The following is a 17,322-nucleotide window of genomic DNA, read 5'->3' on the forward strand; positions in this document are numbered from 1 at the left end:
ATATTAACTCCTTCACCTAACACTACGGGCAATTTAGCATGGCCAATTCACCTAACCTGCACATTTTTGGACTGTGGTAGGAAACCGGAGCACCCGGGGGAAACCCACGCAGACACTGGGAGAATGTGCAAACTCCACACAGTCAGTCACCTGAGGTGGGAATTGAACCCAGGTCTCTGGCGCTGTGAGACAGCAGTGCTAACCACTGTGCCACTGTGCCGCATCTCTGCTGTTGTATTCTAGCCCTCTTGAAATGAATGCTAACATTGGATTTGCCTTCCTAACTGACAACTGAATCTGATGCTAACCTTTAGAGAATCCTGAGTGGGGACGCCAAGCCCCTTTGTGCTTCAGATTTCTGAAGCCTTTTCCCATTTAGAAACTACACCTGTATTCTTCCTACCAAAGTGCAGAGCCTCACACTTTCCCACATTGTATTCCATCTGCCATTTCTGTGCCCACTCTCCTAGCATGTCCAAATCCTTCTGTAGCCTCTCCACTCTCTCAACACTGCCTGTCCTAACACCTATCTTTATTGCTATGTTCATCCAGATAGATAATGTATAATGTGGTTCCAACATGGATCCCTGTGGAATTCCACTAGTCACCAGCTGCCATCCTGAAAAAGACCTTTTTATCCCTATTGTCTGCCTTGTGCCAGTCAGCCAATCCTCTATCCATGCCATTACGTTGCCCCTAACACCATGGGCTCTTCCCTTTATCTAGCCATCTGCGACACCTTGTCAAAGGCCTTCTGGAAATTCGAATAGACCACATTCGCTGGCTCTGTCCACTTTGCAGTATATTAAGATGGACTTTCGAAGACTAGCTTTTCTCTTAGGACAACTTAAACGATAGGACAACAATGCAAAATTGTCAGTCAGCTTTGTTAGCTTCAGTTTTTTTTAATAAAGAACAAATTTTCTTTTAAATCAAAAAACTATACCAGCAATGATGTAATATGGGGTGAGTGGTGGCAGGCAGGGAAGAATAGGGGGAACTTAGTTTTACATGTACTGAATTTTTTTTAGTCAAACTCATTAAAACCTCAATCTGAAAATCCCTTCCAGCAGCACTTTACAGCTGTGGTGGTACTACACTTATAAGCAGCTGAATTTCTGCAGTTGTTGCCTTGTCTTTCATGATGAACCCTTGCATACCACACCCTTTTGTGTTTTGGAACTCACCTGAGGCTGAAATGTTTCCCTCAGCTGCTCAAATGTGTTATTTTTATTTCTATTTAAAAAGGTTCATTGTAAAACAAATTGTTATGGTAGTTACCAGGAGCAAATTCAATTAAGAAAAATTGTGGTTTGTGTTCAAGTGATTTTACATTGTGACTTACATTTTGCACCAGATGATAGAACACATTGTACTGTCAGGGAAGGACAAATAAGAGGAACTTCTAGTCTGTACACTTCATAAACTCGAAGCAGTCAATACAGAGAGGCACTCGTGTTTTCCACATGATCGTGTTGGATCATGAATATCTTTCAAGTATAGAAGAATGCTTCAAAAGAAAAAGTCTATTTTGGCTCTTTTATTGCCTTGGACTTTCTTCCCCTTGCTCCTGAAGATGCTAGTGTATAGTTCCAAGTGTTGAGTGTCCATTGAGAACTCACCTAAATGTTCATCTTCATTCTGAAAACTTTGGTTATGACTGCAGGCAAGCTATTATGTTTTCAAGACCATTGTGGTCACACCAGAATCACATTCCTTCAAAATCATCTCACACATCCTTTTTAGGCATGGGTCATTGAATGACAATTAAGGTAGGAATTCTGGTTAAATTTCTCCTTAGTTCTGTAGCACAGGCCATTTCAGCCACTCCTTGCTGTTTTATGAAGGTCAGAAGACGATTGGAATATTCAATTGATTGAGGCAGCTCCATTGGTTTCACTCAGTTTGACTAATGTCAACTCTTTTAGCACAGATGAGGACTGGTTTGTGTGGCTTGGCTTCTGTAATGATCAGTGCACTTATCAGCAAAATCTCTTGCAAAATGTATTGCTTTCTCTGTTCCAATAGTTACTATAAAATATTGTTAGCTTGCTTTTAATTTATCTTCGACTCTGTTAATCCTTGGCATGGAGCCAAAGGACATGCTGTAGCAATCGTTTCAAATTTGTTCGTTTGGATTAAGAATGCTTGCGTGAGGAACAATTTCCATTTAATTTGTTTGTAGAACACCAGCATGTTCTAACAGGCTTCCATACTTCTGCTCTCATCGTGCAATACCATTGCCTGCATTTTCAAGATATACAATAGACTGTTGCAAAGAGTGTCTTATCACTTGTTCCTGATCCTTTACCTTTATTTAAGATTGACTAACAGTATTTTGGGAAATATATGTACCTATGTAAATGATAGGTTATCTGCGCTAGTGTCTAGATTCATGAAACTTCATTACCATACACTTTAGGGCTCTTTAGTATAATAATTGGAAATGCTCAACAGATCATTCAAGAGACAAACAGGTTAGTATTTAGAGCTTGATTAAAATAGGTAATCTAAATGTTAGCCAATCCATCCCTAATTGCTATTTGGCTTACTGTTAGTTTCCAGCATTTACTCCCTTTTTACAAAATTCCAGCAAACCCACTTTTACTTTTATCTCTGCATTTAGTGGCTTGAGGTGTACTTCCAGGCCATTGACCTACTAATCTTAGCCCAGCCGCATAGCAGTGCAAATCAGTATCTTCAATACGGGAAAAGCATCTGATGGCTTGACCACATCCTCAGCACACAATAAACAAAGAGACTCATTTGCTTCGGGCAGTGACATGGTGAGAATAATTTTAACCTAAGGTGCCTGATGGAGAACAGATTGATTTGATTCAGGCCTTTTTTGATATAAACAACCCCACTGCCCTCCCAAATTTAACACTCCTTTAAAGTCAATGAGTGCAAAATTAGGCAAGGTACTGATAGGCTAAGTTATTCCTTTGGGTTGTTTTGGTTTCTATGTGTTGATAAAGTTAACATTTCCTCCAGCTTAATGACATAAAAACTGAAACTCTTTTTTTCCAATCTCATTAAACATCTAACTTCTGTTACAAGTAGATTGGTAAGGATGAAGTCCAGTTTTTATTTATCTCTTGTTTCTTCCCTCACCAACTATTTTACACCCAGTCTCACAGCCCTGTCCTTGAGGACTTGGCCAGCTGAGTCAGTAGTGGTTCCAAGACAGTTTCTAATCAACCTGCCCAGAGATGTTATTACACTGGATTTGAAATTGGACCTCCTGGTTCATAGATAGGGATACTACTACTGCACCAAAAGAATAGAATAGAATAGCCTTTATTGCTACATGCACTCAAATGAGTGCATTGAAAAGTTTGTAATGTCACCTCTCGGTGCCATCTTGGGTACAGATACTTTAAGTGCTGTTACAGAATTGAAATAGTAAAAAGGGCTAGCATGCAAATTGACTTTAAATAGTCCAGAACAGGAATAACAAGTGTCTTTAAAGGACTCAAGTTATAGTCCTTTTTTCAGAGTCTGTGCCTGCTAGACTTCAACACATGAGGCTTCACTGCCTCCACTCGCTGGCCTCCATCTAGGACTTGTCGCCTCTGGCCAAACTGGGCTCGCTCTAATCCCAACTCTGCTTCAGGACTCAGCCCGCACTCACTCTGTTGCCACTTTGGCTGCAGCTCAGGTCTCAGCTCGGCCCAAGCTCACTCAGCTCCATCTCCGGCTATGACTCATCTCCCATGCAAGGCTGGTCTCAGACTCCGTTCTCCATTTACTCCAGGCAAGGTACTTAAAGAAGGTAAAGGTGGGGGAGGGGGGGAATTTCAGGAGTAATTCTGAGCCAATCCTAATTCCACTAACCTGCCAGCAGTTATAACAGGTTCAGCCCAGAGTTAAGTAAACTTTAATCCCGCTGATGAACCTCCCAACATGCAATCAGTTGCCATTTAGTTTCACTTCTGAAATTCAGATGCACCTGCCCTACCTATTTCCTTCCGCCATTGAAATCTTAATCTGTGCCTTTCTAATCTTAAAACTTGATTTCACTTGTCTGCTGTGCTAATCCTTTCCATTTTTAGCTTCAATATCATTGAATCACCCAGAACATTGCAGCTCGTGTCTTCATTCATAGCCTATGGCCCAGAAACCCAGCATTTGCAAGCCACCTTATGTAACAAAGAATCAATTTCAAGATTGCTGTCCTCACTTTCCCCTTTGCTTTTTGAAGAGGATTTTTAAATCAAATGTAATGTGCCAATGATTAATGAGTGAATTAGGGATCTCATGGAAAAAGAATTATAACTATGGAATGTATTCGTTTTTGACAAGAGTAAGCTCCCTTTTGAAACCTAAAAAATTCAGTGCATTCTTAACCGTGACAGCAGTGGTACACTTCTGTTCGATGAATTATGCCATTGCATTACATAATTCTTTTTAAAAAAGGTAGACAGTAATGAGACAGATGGTATAAAAAAGGAAAAAAAGAATCTTAATTGAAAGTAAAATGGAAAAATCAAAATGTAAAGAAAGAACTTGTGAATAAAAGTTTGATCAGCGGAATGGAGGAAAGGATGGAAAACAGAAAGAGAATAATCAAAAAGAGGATGGTTAGAAAGTGAAAAGGAAAAGTTAAGGTTTGTGCTAATTGGTCGAAACCACTATGCTTCACCAAGTTGCGTTGCTACATGCAGAATAGTCTGTTCTTTTAAAACAAATTGGAAATATTTCAATTTTCAATTTGGAAGATTTATGTCTTCTCAATCACGAGCTTGTTCCAAACCTCCTGTAGCTATATGTCATCACAACAAAGATGCTTGATTAACTATCACTTCATTGAATGAGCCAGAATATAAATATCACTGGGACTTCAGAATCATAGGTTTCTCAATAGATTTTATAAAATAAAACCAATATTTGATTCATACTTAGTTAATATCCTCAGATTTTAATTCACTCTTGTTAAAAAAAAGTTTATGACAGGCACTCACATGATTTAAATCTGAAAGTTCTTGCATTAATAATGTGTCTGCATCCTTAAATTGTTTACCCACAAAGTGGTTTAACATCAAATGACATGCCAAACCAGAGAAAAAAATTATTAAGACATGGAAAAAAATGTCATGGAGAACGAAACATGCTGTAGGAATCACAAAATACTGACTGCATCAGGAGTAGAACAGTACAGATTTTCTGGCTGTGGTTCTATTCACATTCTCTGCCCGCTGCACACTGCAATATGAAGGGAATCTTAGTCTAAGCATGTTGAGACGTGGGAACTAAATAATGAAGGCCATACAGCTTTCACAATATGGGTTTAACGAGTTATTTCTCATTTCTTAACTTTCCCAATATCTGTTAATAATGAGATATAGTTCCACTGAAGGTGCTCCCAACATGAGCACCAGCCAAGTGTCCATTGTTCACATGTAGCCTGAAACATACTACCAACTGGCTATTAGATATGGTGCCATCTCACGGTATCCTCACCCAAACACAAGCACATCCACTTTTCAGAAAGAATCAGAGATCATCAGTCAGGCACAGGTTTTCCATATGAATACTCCCCTTCCTCATAAGGAATGCCTTGATTTGCACACCAGCTCAAATTTCCTCGTAATTCTTTGTTATTCAAGTACGTCCGATTCTCTCATAACTGAAGAACCTGATGCAGGTAAGAATGGATTTCCATATAACTCCAATTCATTTCATTGGTTCTTGAGGTTGTTTCTGCAGTTGCACCACCTCTGGTTTTCTCTGGGAATGTCACATGTGCATTTAGTGGGGATGGTTCTCAAAGCATACTGACTAAAATTTCATGAATCAAGGTTCAGAGCTTGCCTCAATGTGGGCTGGTCAGCTGCAACAGTTTTCTAAAAGAGACAATCTGCCATGCAAAGGTTTTAAGATTTTTTGTTTAGGGTGCCCTTGTATCATTTGTTCTGAATCAGCTTGATGTTGTTTGCTATCAGATGATTCCCATAAAATATATCCTTAGAGATTCATCACTTAGATGGATGTCCACCTAAGTTAACTTTTCTGGAAGGTATTCTCCATGACGGTTCTCCCAGCATGATGGAGGAAATATGAATTTCTTTCTGCCATTGATTTCTCATGATGTTCCTCAGGTGCTGTGCATGGAAGCATTCCACAGGTTTGGAATCAACAGGCCAAGGATTCTGAACCGCACAGCAGGATGTTAACGACAATAGCAACATTTTAATTTTCAGTTTAATGCCATGCTTTGTCCAGATATGACCATGGGCAAAACTTGCTTCCCTTCTACTCCTCCCAGCTAAATACCAGATTCATTCCTCTCATCGACCAACCACGTCGTACCCTCTACCTGTCTTCACCTATTCCCACTTCACCACCCTGCCTTCAGCACTCCCTTTATTTGCAGCTCCCCTTACACCCACCCCCAGTCCTGAAGAAGGGTTACACCCAAAATGTCGATTTCTCCACCTCCTGATGCTGCCTGGCTTGCTGCGTTCTTCCAGCCTCCTGCTTGTCTACCTTCAGTATACCTGCACCAAGTCTTCATGAATAGCAAACCTAGACAGCACATAAGGAATGAGAGTTTTGCTGCAGCATCAACCACTGGTGACATCGATGGTTATATCTGATGCTTCATGGTGTGCGCTTAGTTTTTGCTGAAACAAAACCTCGGTTATGGAGGCACTGATTTGGAGACCAAAGCTTTGTACAGCACCTGAGAATGTATTTGTTATAATCTAGATCCTTACTACATCATTGTCAGCTGCATGCAGGAATTCAGAATATTGACTCTGGTGACTTAGATGGAGGCCCCGAGTCTGGCAGACTGAAGACTTTCCATGTTTGTGGTGCCTTCCTTAAGCCTTGCAGTAAAGAAAAGAAAGCCAGGATGCAGCCTGCTTTTTTGTCTAATCCATACCAAGCTGAGTCTAAGGACCCAGCAAAATACCTTTAACCAAACAGCCAAACACAGCCAATGCTAGATTAAACTCCTGAAGAACATTATGTGTGGTGTTGCCTGGTTGAGTGAAAAACAGGACTCTAGTTTTGGATCCTTCTGATCTGTATTGCATTGAGATTGAAATGCAGGAACAGACCATTTCATCCAATCAATTTGTTTTGGTGCTTATCTTCAACATGAGTGGTGGTTAAACTTAATCCAAAATCCTTTATTCTCTTATCCTTCAATCACGTCTCTAACTGATTATTTAATATTGGCATCATCCTTGTTCCAAATACTGTCATCACTAGTGGCACATTCCACAATTGGAATATCTTTCTTGGCTTTTATTTTTCAATTTCTGAAAATCTATGTCCTCTGTTCTGGATCTCAAACACTGGAAACATTAGTCTCCAAACATTTAGTTCCATCCTTTATAATTTCAAACAACCCTATCAAATAATTCCACAATCTCCTCTATTTAATTTCACAAGTATTATTTGAATGATCTCATATCAGCTGCATTCTAGTAAATCTGGGCTACTCCACTATGATTGTTCCACCCTTTCATCAAGAAAGTTGATTTCAAAACTAGACACACTATTCTAACTGTGGTCTTATAGATTAGCCATTCTCAAACTGTAGCCTCTGGACGACAGTAGACCTACAAAGGTCCTCCAGGCTGGTCAAAATGCATATTATGCACACACATTGACACAACTGAGGCTGCATTAACAAAAAGCCAGAAACATTTCCGTCACACACATAATGCCGCACAACTGAGCTAGCTTCCACATGTGGAGCCTAGCACGAACAAGAGAAATATAGCTATATAAATAACATTTGTGTTACTGTTCATTTTATTTGATTAATATTGAACCAAGTATTGGTTACCCAAAAAATATTTGTGATAATTTCATAACAAGCATTAGAATATTTCAAATAAACATTTTGTAATGTAGTGTTAATATTCATAATATGAAAATCTCTATACTTTTGTACTGGCATGAATTCATAATTTACTTATGACATTTAATTTTAAAATGGAATGTGCATAAATTTACTACATATAGTATTGAAAAGAGTAGCTAAATATTTATAGTTTTAATAAATTCCCATAAATTATTAAGGGTATTTTTGCACTGGCAAACAGAACTGACTGGCGGTTCACAGGGTCTAAATGCAATGCCCAGAATTGAACAGAATACTCCAGTTTTGGCTAAACTACAATATGATAAAGGTTTACCATTTATTGTTTGCTTTTGCACTCTATGCCTGTATTTAGAAAACTCAAAATCCCATGTGGTCTTTTATCCAGGTTCTCAGTCTGCCCTCCCACTTTCAATGATTTGTACACATTTACTTTCTCCTGACTCTTTCTCCATTTCCTTTAGAATTATCTCTCTCATTTCTCAGTCTCACCTTGATCTTCCAACTGAAATGTACAATTTACAGTTTTCTATTTAAAAATTCACCTGTTATGTGTCCACCATTCCACCAGCCTGCCTATGCTCTTTTGAAGTTTATCAATATTCACCTCACAGTTTACAAAACTTCTACTTTTAGTCTAATCTGCAATTTCTGAATTTGTGCATTGCACACCCAAATCTAGGTTATCAATCTATATCAAGGAAAGCAGATAGGTCTTGGATAAATGCTTATGGAGGTACATGTCATACTTCCTTCAGTTTGAGAAACAACCACTAAGCAGCACTCTGTGATTTCTGTCACTCAACCCCAGACTTCAATGTTGTTGGCAATTTATCAAACATCTTTTATATGTCCATATACAACAATATTACTGTCATCACCAGCTTTGTTATCTCATCAAAAACATGCAATCCAATTAATCACAGTTTGCCTTTAACAAATCCATGCTGGTTTTCCCTAATTAATTCACACTTGTTAAAGTGATTGGGAATTTTGTCTTAGACTATTAATACCTAAAATCCTTCCTACCATTCAGGTTAGACAGTTTTGCCTGTAGTTGTTGGGTCTATAGTTATATCCTTTGTATCCATAAGCTTTCCAATCATCCTATATTCTGTCACCACCCTCTAATTGAGGAGGATTGGAAGATTAAAGCTATTACCTCCACAATCTCCCCCCTACGTTTCTAAGCATCCTGGAATGCACCACATCCAGTCCTGGAGACTTATATATTGAAGACTGTAAGCATGGAAGTGCAGTTCTATTTATGCATGTCAAGTTAAAGAAACAAGCTGTTTCCCAACTAAAACTGGCTGTAAGGCGAGTACCCCATGCAACTCTCAATGTACTGGCTACTCGGCATTTTCACAGGTGTACAGGGTTGTCAAGGAAAGCCCTGGCCTGAGAATTTTCCCCCTTCGTTCACATGCCAATTGACGTAGGGTGCCACTTTTGGGCCACATTCTGACTCCAATGGACACTTTGGAAATTTGAAACATGAGTCAAGACCGGACATGTCCCGGTGACAGCTTTAATTCAAAGATCTTGCACTGCAATTCCAGCAGACCCCTAAAAGGACCAAGCAGCCAAGTTTAATGAGAAAGGGGTTCATTAGAAATTTGACTGATAGTTCAGTCACTCATATCGCCTGACATCACTGATGGCATAAGGTCACAGATAAGGAAATGTCACCAGAACAGTATAACTGGATGATGTGCCTTTTTTAGGAAAAGAGAGATAAGGAATAAGACGGGAAAATAAAACATGTAAAAAAGTGTACTGTGTTGAAGATCTATCTTAAAACAATTTCCTATGCAAGATAAGCCACCAACACATTACGCAATATTATAAATAAGTACTCAATAAAAATGCTTTTCTTTCAATGCAATTAAGGAATTTGTGGTTAAAAAGCCTACCTGGTTTGTATGTTATCCCTGGGGGGAAGAGGAATCCCTGCTGAGCTGCAGCAGCCGCTGCCAATGTCCGTTGGTCGTGTGGAAAAATTGGGATCATGAGTGGAGGCATGTGACCCTGAACCTGCTAAAGACAACAAGAGCTCTGATCACACACAGAACAAATGCATTTTGACAAGGATTATATAGTACTGATAGTGTACGTGTGTACACACACTCCCACAATGGTCTCCCTTAACCTATTAATCTCTACCAATTTCACATCATCACATCAAAGGCCCTCAGGCTACATTGTTTTCCCTTCTGTGTCAGGAATTGAGGATTCTTGTTGAAAGCGTTTTGCCTTCTATTTCTTGAGGTAAAATTTCCCATATTTTCATTCGTCAGAGCACCTCTGTGCAAACACAGAATAGACAGCGTTTCATAAACTATTAAAATCCTAGCTCCCTGTTAGCACACTGCATGTTCACTGGGGATTGTGCATTTATGCAGCATGTCTTTTCCTGGTGAGTTTAAAAACCATTCACAGTTTGACGGACTGATTTCTGCTGGTACAAGTGTACTGAGAAACAGACAAATGGATCGCAACATGTCAAGCCATGATAAAGACACAGTCAATCAAATGGCTGCCACAGGTCACAAATATATTCAAGTTGATGGGTCTTTTTCTCCCTTCTATTGCTGAGATATTGTTTCATGCTGGAGTATGGGTCCATGGGCATCAACTGCTCCCTGTACCTTCCTCAAGTACCATTTTCTTTCGTGGGTGGTGATAGACGATGAAGAGTCATCAAAAGGATATTCAGTCATGGAAAGTTTCACAGTCAAGCCCGATTTCTATCATTCCCAACAAGAATAGCAATCAGGAACAACATCCCAGATTGCTTCTTCCCCTCCCCCACCTCCATCCATTAGCCTTAGATTAAACCTTACACTGCATTTTTGGGTGTGAAAAATTAGCTCAGCATAATTGAATAATGAACTTTGGTCCTTCCTAGCCTATATAGTTCAGTATTACATGTGGCAACAACATGTGGCTCCTCCGCTTTTCTCCCTAGCTCCCCACCTCTGTTTTTGGGATCAGATGTGTTTTGTTGTTAGTTTACTTAGCTTCAGATCTTCACTAGGGTTTAACAGCACATCCAATTTAGCACAATCTAAGTTGGAATGTCCAGAATAATAAGAGATTGTGAGAATGACTAATAGATATGTCACAAGTTCAGGAATAAGTCAAATCCAATTCCAAGGTAAAATCACCATTTATCCAAACTTATTTCTTGTGGCTGTTAAATCAATGGACATGGCCAATATTGCATTCTTTACAGTTGCGCACACACATATGTGCTTTAAATACAATGTTATATGTCATTAAGGTTATGTACAATATAATGCACAAGTAAATAATTAATCCCACATAGATTTTTGTTGGTGTACAATTTGCTGCCTCAAATACATGTCACAGATTGTGCACATACATTTAAATTTATTAAAGTTATCAGATCCTTGTCAATATGCAGTACAAATGTCTTTCCAGTAATTGTCATTTAAATGGACCAGTAACAAGATTGCCACTGGTCTGCGGAATATGCTCTCTGCTAGCCTCAGTAGATAGCATTCAGATTTACAATACAACCATAGGCAACACAACATGTTCCAACCTTTGGAAAATTCATACTTGGGTCGTGTACCGGAACATATTTCAGAGTTCAATGAGCCTTCATGAACATGCATGTCAGTGAAATAATGAGATTGACATGAAGGTGATGCTTCCATAGACATGGCCAGCCTGCAGCTCCTCTTCCTTTTCCTTCTTAGTTACTTGCCATTCCTCCTCCTTTGTAGAGTCTGAAGGCAATAAAAGTTATCTTTCCAGAGGTATGACAAAGCAAGATTTGAAAGCAGCCTCAACTTTTTTTTGGACTATAAAAATACTTATTAGAATTTATTATTATTAGTTAAATACATACCACAGATGTTATAAACAGAGGATATCAGGGCCATCACAAAGACAGGATAAAGATCTCCACCAGCAAGCCTGACCACAACCCCACTCATTATTTATCTGGTGATGTTTATCATATCTATCCGAGTTCTGGCTGTGACATATCTTCTACATCCCTTTGCCAAGAGTAATTATCTGAAGAAGCCAAACACTGTGGGTGGTGAGAGAGGATCTAGGAGTTAATTCACTGAAGTGTCCTGTATAGCATCTGGTGTTCTGGCATCTTTTCTTATAGTCTTCTTTCCTAAAACTCACCACAAACTGAGAAGCGTTCTAACAATTTGGGGTTGTCTGTATTACAGGAATATTGTCCATGATGGAATACAGCCTTGCTTTAAAATGTAGTGTTAACAGGGGCAGCTAAACCATCACAAATACCGATGAGTAGCAAACACAGTATCACAAGCAAAGTCTTTGCATTTTTGCTACATACGCACCCAATCTAATCTTGAACTAGACTTTCAATTAGTACTCTTATATCAAGGATAGAATTTAGTTGACTACATATGCGATGATATTTAAAAGAAGATCAATAATGAATGACAGCCCAACCAAAGCTAAATTACTGTTATTCCAAGTACCGACTGCATTATATCAATGTCAAGAATGGTGCTATTCATTGCATAATATTGATTCAGGTATACCACTCAAGTACTGATCCACTCTAGAACTTGAACCAGTGTGTGCCTAAATAGAGAGCAGCAGTATCAGCAATGGTTTTAATCATTTGTGTCATGCAGTAGCTTCATTAAAGCAGCACTTTAATATCAGTCTTTAACCTTAGAAAAGGAAAAACTCTTTCTGTTTTAAATATCTAATGCAATTGTAAGCATCTAATAATTAAATGTGCACCACTTTCTCTTCTGAGGATCAAATTGTTGCAAGAATCCAAAAGATTCTTATCATCTTTATGCTTATTGCTGCCAGTTCCTGCTGACGCTTTGGATATTTTTCCTTAAACTTAACATTATTTGTGAAGTGGCTGAAGTTACAAACTGAAAAGTGAGAGTAAACACGAATAAAAATGAAAGGCAATTATAATCATTAACCTGGGATACTTCAACATGGACTTTGCGCATAATAGTCCAGCTTTTGCATCCCACTAGGCTCTGTCACTCCTCCAAACCATTTCCTTTGATGTAATCAAGATCCATACAAGCAAAAGGAGTTTATAGACACTCATAACTCTTATTAGCAGTCTAATTTTAAAAGAGTTTGTAATATTACATCGGGCAGTTGGCTGTGGAAAATAGGTCCTATTTACGTAGTTACATCTGAACACACCAGTGTCTCCCCCAAATTTCGAGAAGCTAAATGAAGACAGCATTGTCTTTTGTTTTGATACAAGAAAGTGATGCAGTTATTATATGGTGGTGTCATATATTCCATTTTCTGTCATTTTAAAGAATGGTGAATTACCCCAAATCCTAAGAGTCCTTATTTACTCACATGTGGCCAAGTATGCACCCTAGCCTAATGCCTCACACAATGTTTGACAAGAAACGATTCCCCTTTGTAGCTTATTTGAAACTGCCACAACACAACAATGTCAGAGAATGTGGCATGCTTCATTATAAGAGGTTTATTGTTAGGCTATCACTCTCTGGATGAAAGTAGACATGATGAAGATGCAAAATAGGCAGTATCATATCAGCCACCTGTTACACACTCCTCATAACATGCTGTTTCATTGACTTTCATTGAAGTAAACGGAATATCAGTGATGTCATGTCATGTAACAGTTGACAGGGGAAATTCCAGTGTTCTGTATTCTTGTCCTTATACACTGTCATTGTTCTGGTGTCAAAAGGCAAGTCTTTGTAATTCCTTTGGAGGATTAAAACCGTTATCCATTGCCTGTTGTGATAGTTCCTTTACAATTTCCCAGAAAAGCAGCAAAGCAGAGAAATAATCAAAACAGTGATGACTCTGGTGGAAGAATGGGCAACATGAATAAATTGAAGCACACGCCAGATACCTGGACAGATGTGGCGTGCTATATAAAAAAAATCTAGCTACAAATTCAATGATCATGGTACTCCATGATGTACAATTTTACCTCAGAAAGAAAGAAATCTTCATGTGCAGCAAAATAATGAAGGTGAGAAATAAAACCTTCAAGAAGCATTCATGGATTTCCGAGAGTTTGAAGTGAATTGAAACAGAAATAAAATGAAAGGTTGTGTCGTATATGGGTCTGAAAGGGTTAATATTGAGGATTATCATAGCAACAACCCATAATGATGATGCCAATTGGACTTGCAGCAAAATAGATTAGGATCTTGGATGAATAAGATCAAACACCCAGACCTCTTCAGAGTATTAAAAATTACATTTTTCAGATGAGTTAATTTTTTAATTGGAAGGCTCGTCACTACAAGGTATAGCCACTTCTTTCACCCTACCTTAAAAACACACCTCATTAAATACCTACCATCGTTTAATGGTGTCTGTCATGTCCAAATTCCATCCCATCTTGCTAAATGCATTCGCATAATAACTCACCACTCAGCAAATACCCTGGAACCGAGTGGCATCCCTTGCACCCATACCATGTTTCAAAGTCTGTTGTGCCTCCAGACAAGCACTGTCAGTCTGGAAGTATCCTGTGCAGTTCCTGACATTTGTCCAGGGCCTGGGAGTTGGGGAAATCAGTCCTTTGCTATGTGGGTACGTGCTTGGTGCTCTTCTTGAATGGGGTGGTGTATAGGTGAGACTTCCTCTTTCCACAGGACCAGGGATGGGGGCCACAACTCCAGAGTATTTCAGTCTGATTTGAGGTTGCCACATCGGTCAAAGGAGTCTCGGCTGTCTGGAGAAATGCCTAGCACTGGAGAAAAAAAGTCAAGGTGCTTCTCCGCCGTGCAGGGTGAAGTCCACTGATACCTCTCACTTTTTCTGAATGCTACTGAACACATCTCTCACCAAGGTTCATGCTCTGCTACTCTCACAACTGCCTGCAATACTTTCCACATTCACTGACACCCAACACAATCCTGGACTTCACTAACCCCATGTAGGGCACTTGTATGAAAATATAGCTCTAGTTTGAACAAATTAACCAGTATGCAGTAGGAATAGCAAAAGTTTGAAGGTAATAGACCAGCATGAGGAACTGCCATGCAGAGAGAAACCAGAAAACAAAGTAACAGCTACAACAAGGAGAAAGTGAGGACTGCAGATGCTGGAGATCAGAGCTGAAAATGTGTTGCTGGAAAAGCGCAGCAGGTCAGGCAGCCTCCAAGAAGCAGGAGAATCGATGTTTCGGGCATGAGCCCTTCTTCAAGAATGAGGAAAGTGTGCCAAGCAGGCTAAGATAAAAGGTAGGGAGGAGGGACTTGGGGGAGGGGCATTGGAAATGCAATAGGCGGAAGGAAGTTAAGGTGAGGGTGATAAGGTGAGGGTGATAGGCTGGAGTGGGGATTGGGGGCGGAGAGGTCAGGAAGAAGATTGCAGGTTAGGAAAGTGGTGCTGAGTTTGAGGGTTGGGACTGAGAAAAGGTGGGGGGAGGGGAAATGAGGAAACTGGAGTATTCTGAGTTCATCCCTTGTGGTTGGAGAGTTCCTAGGCGGAAGATGAGGCGCTCTTCCTCCAGCCGTCGTGTTGCTATGGTCTGGCGATGGAGGAGACCAAGGACCTGCATGTCCTTGGTGGAGTCAGAGGGGAAGTTGAAGTGTTGAGCCACGGGGTGGTTAGGTTGGTTGGTCCGGGTGTCCCAGAGGTGTTCTCTGAAACGTTCCGCAAGTAGGCGGCCTGTCCCCCCAATATAGAGGAGGCCACATCGGGTGCAGCGGATGCAGTAAATGATGTGTGTGGAGGTGCAGGTGAATTTGTGGTGGATATGGAAGGATCCCTTGGGGCCTTGGAGGGAGGTGAGGGGAGAGGTGTGGGCGCAAGTTTTGCATTTCTTGCAGTTGCAGGGGAAGGTGCCAGGAATGGAGGTTGGGTTGGTGTGAGGTGTGGACCTGATGAGGGAGTCACGGAGGGAGTGGTCTTTTCGGAATGCTGATAGGGGAGGGGAGGGAAATATATCCCTGGTGGTGGGGTCCGTTTGGAGGTGGCAGAAATGACGACGGATGATACGATGTATATGGAGGTTGGTGGGGTGGTAGGTGAGGACCAGTGGGGTTCTGTCCTGGTGGTGATTGGAGGGGTGGGGCTAAAGGGTGGAGGAGCGGGAAGTGGAGGAGATGCGGTGGAGAGCATCGTCGATCACGTCTGGGGGAAAATTGCGGTCTTTGAAGAACGAGGCCATCTGGGTTGTTCGGTATTGGAACTGGTCCTCCTGGGAGCAGATACAGCAGAGACGAAGGAATTGGGAATATGGGATGGCGTTTTTACAGGGGGCAGGGTGGGAGGAGGTGCAATCTAGGTAGCTGTGGGAGTCAGTCGGTTTATAGTAAATGTCCATGTTGATTCGGTCACCCGAGATAGAAATGGAGAGGTCTAGGAAAGGGAGGGAGGAGTCTGAGATGGTCCAAGTAAATTTGAGGTCGGGGTGGAAGGTGTTGGTAAAGTGGATGAACTATTCAACCTCCTCGTGGGAGCATGAGGCAGCACCGATACAGTCATCGATGTAGCAGAGCAAAAGGTGGGGGGTGGTAGCTGCGGAAGATGGACTGTTCTACATATCCTACGAAGAGGCAGGCATAGCTGTGGCCCATGTGGGTGCCCATGGCTACTCCTTTGGTTTGGAGGAAGTGGGAGGATTGGAAAGAGATGTTGTTCAGAGCTACAGCTACAACAAGACAAGAGAACCTAACCTATAACCAATTCATAAAATAATGCACACTTGCAAAGAGAATGGCCCTGAATCAGGGACTCAGAAGACTGATAACCTAGGAGTAATATTTGCATAATGGTGGACCCTGAGTCAGACGCTCAGTCAGAAAGAACCTTGGAGCAACTCTTAAGTGTGGGACTTTAGGGTGGGGTCCTAGAGAGCTGAAGTATTCTACGGACCAGAGTCTTATTATCTCTGGATTCTGTGCAGGGAGTAGGCATGTACATTTGTGTATACATGAGATTCTAGTGTTGTATAACTTGTATTTATAACTTGAGTATTTATCTGGTACTGCCGTATCACATTCTGCAGAGAAATATCAGTAAAAAGCATAATGCCTGAAGACCTTCTGCACTGTCTACTCACTCACACTGGACACTTTCCCATCTGCACCAACAGTTGTAGCTGTACCACCCACTTCCATTTATCATAATACCTGCTTCGCTCTCATTCCAGGAGAAAAACAGTCCACAATAGGGCAGAAAGAGTCAGGATGGGTGGTGTGCTGTCCAGTAGTGGTAAATGTAATGATATACACAAATGTGTAATATTAATAAAGGGGAGAAAAAGCATTGGGGGTGATATCTATGGATCTGAACAGGGTTAATACTGAGTTCTGGAACAAAAATAGCACCCACTAGGATGCTTTCATTATGGAATTGTGGACTGAATTGCTTATGATCACAGGGAAGTAAGAACAAAAATCAAGGTTCTCTTCATATTTGCCAATTCACTGTATTTCATTGTCAACGTAACTAGCTAATTACCAACATGCAACAAACTA

The 17,322-nt window shown here is 40.5% G+C and overlaps 1 protein-coding gene across 18 annotated transcripts in view; it reads right to left on the bottom strand.

The window, feature by feature from the left end:
* Positions 1–17,322, bottom strand: part of sox6 (SRY-box transcription factor 6) — a 641,917-nt gene that overhangs the window by 114,562 nt on the left and 510,033 nt on the right. For 16 of the 18 annotated variants that reach the window (XM_072592368.1, XM_072592380.1, XM_072592378.1 and 13 more), the window contains one exon: positions 9,757–9,880. In XM_072592368.1, coding sequence (XP_072448469.1) covers positions 9,757–9,880 — 124 coding nt within the window. The remainder of the gene's footprint in view (positions 1–9,756; positions 9,881–17,322) is intronic. The other 2 variants (XM_072592366.1, XM_072592364.1) reach the window with 1 other exon arrangement.

This window comes from Chiloscyllium punctatum, chromosome 22 (genome assembly GCF_047496795.1).
Source record: "Chiloscyllium punctatum isolate Juve2018m chromosome 22, sChiPun1.3, whole genome shotgun sequence".
Lineage (NCBI taxonomy): Eukaryota > Metazoa > Chordata > Chondrichthyes > Orectolobiformes > Hemiscylliidae > Chiloscyllium > Chiloscyllium punctatum.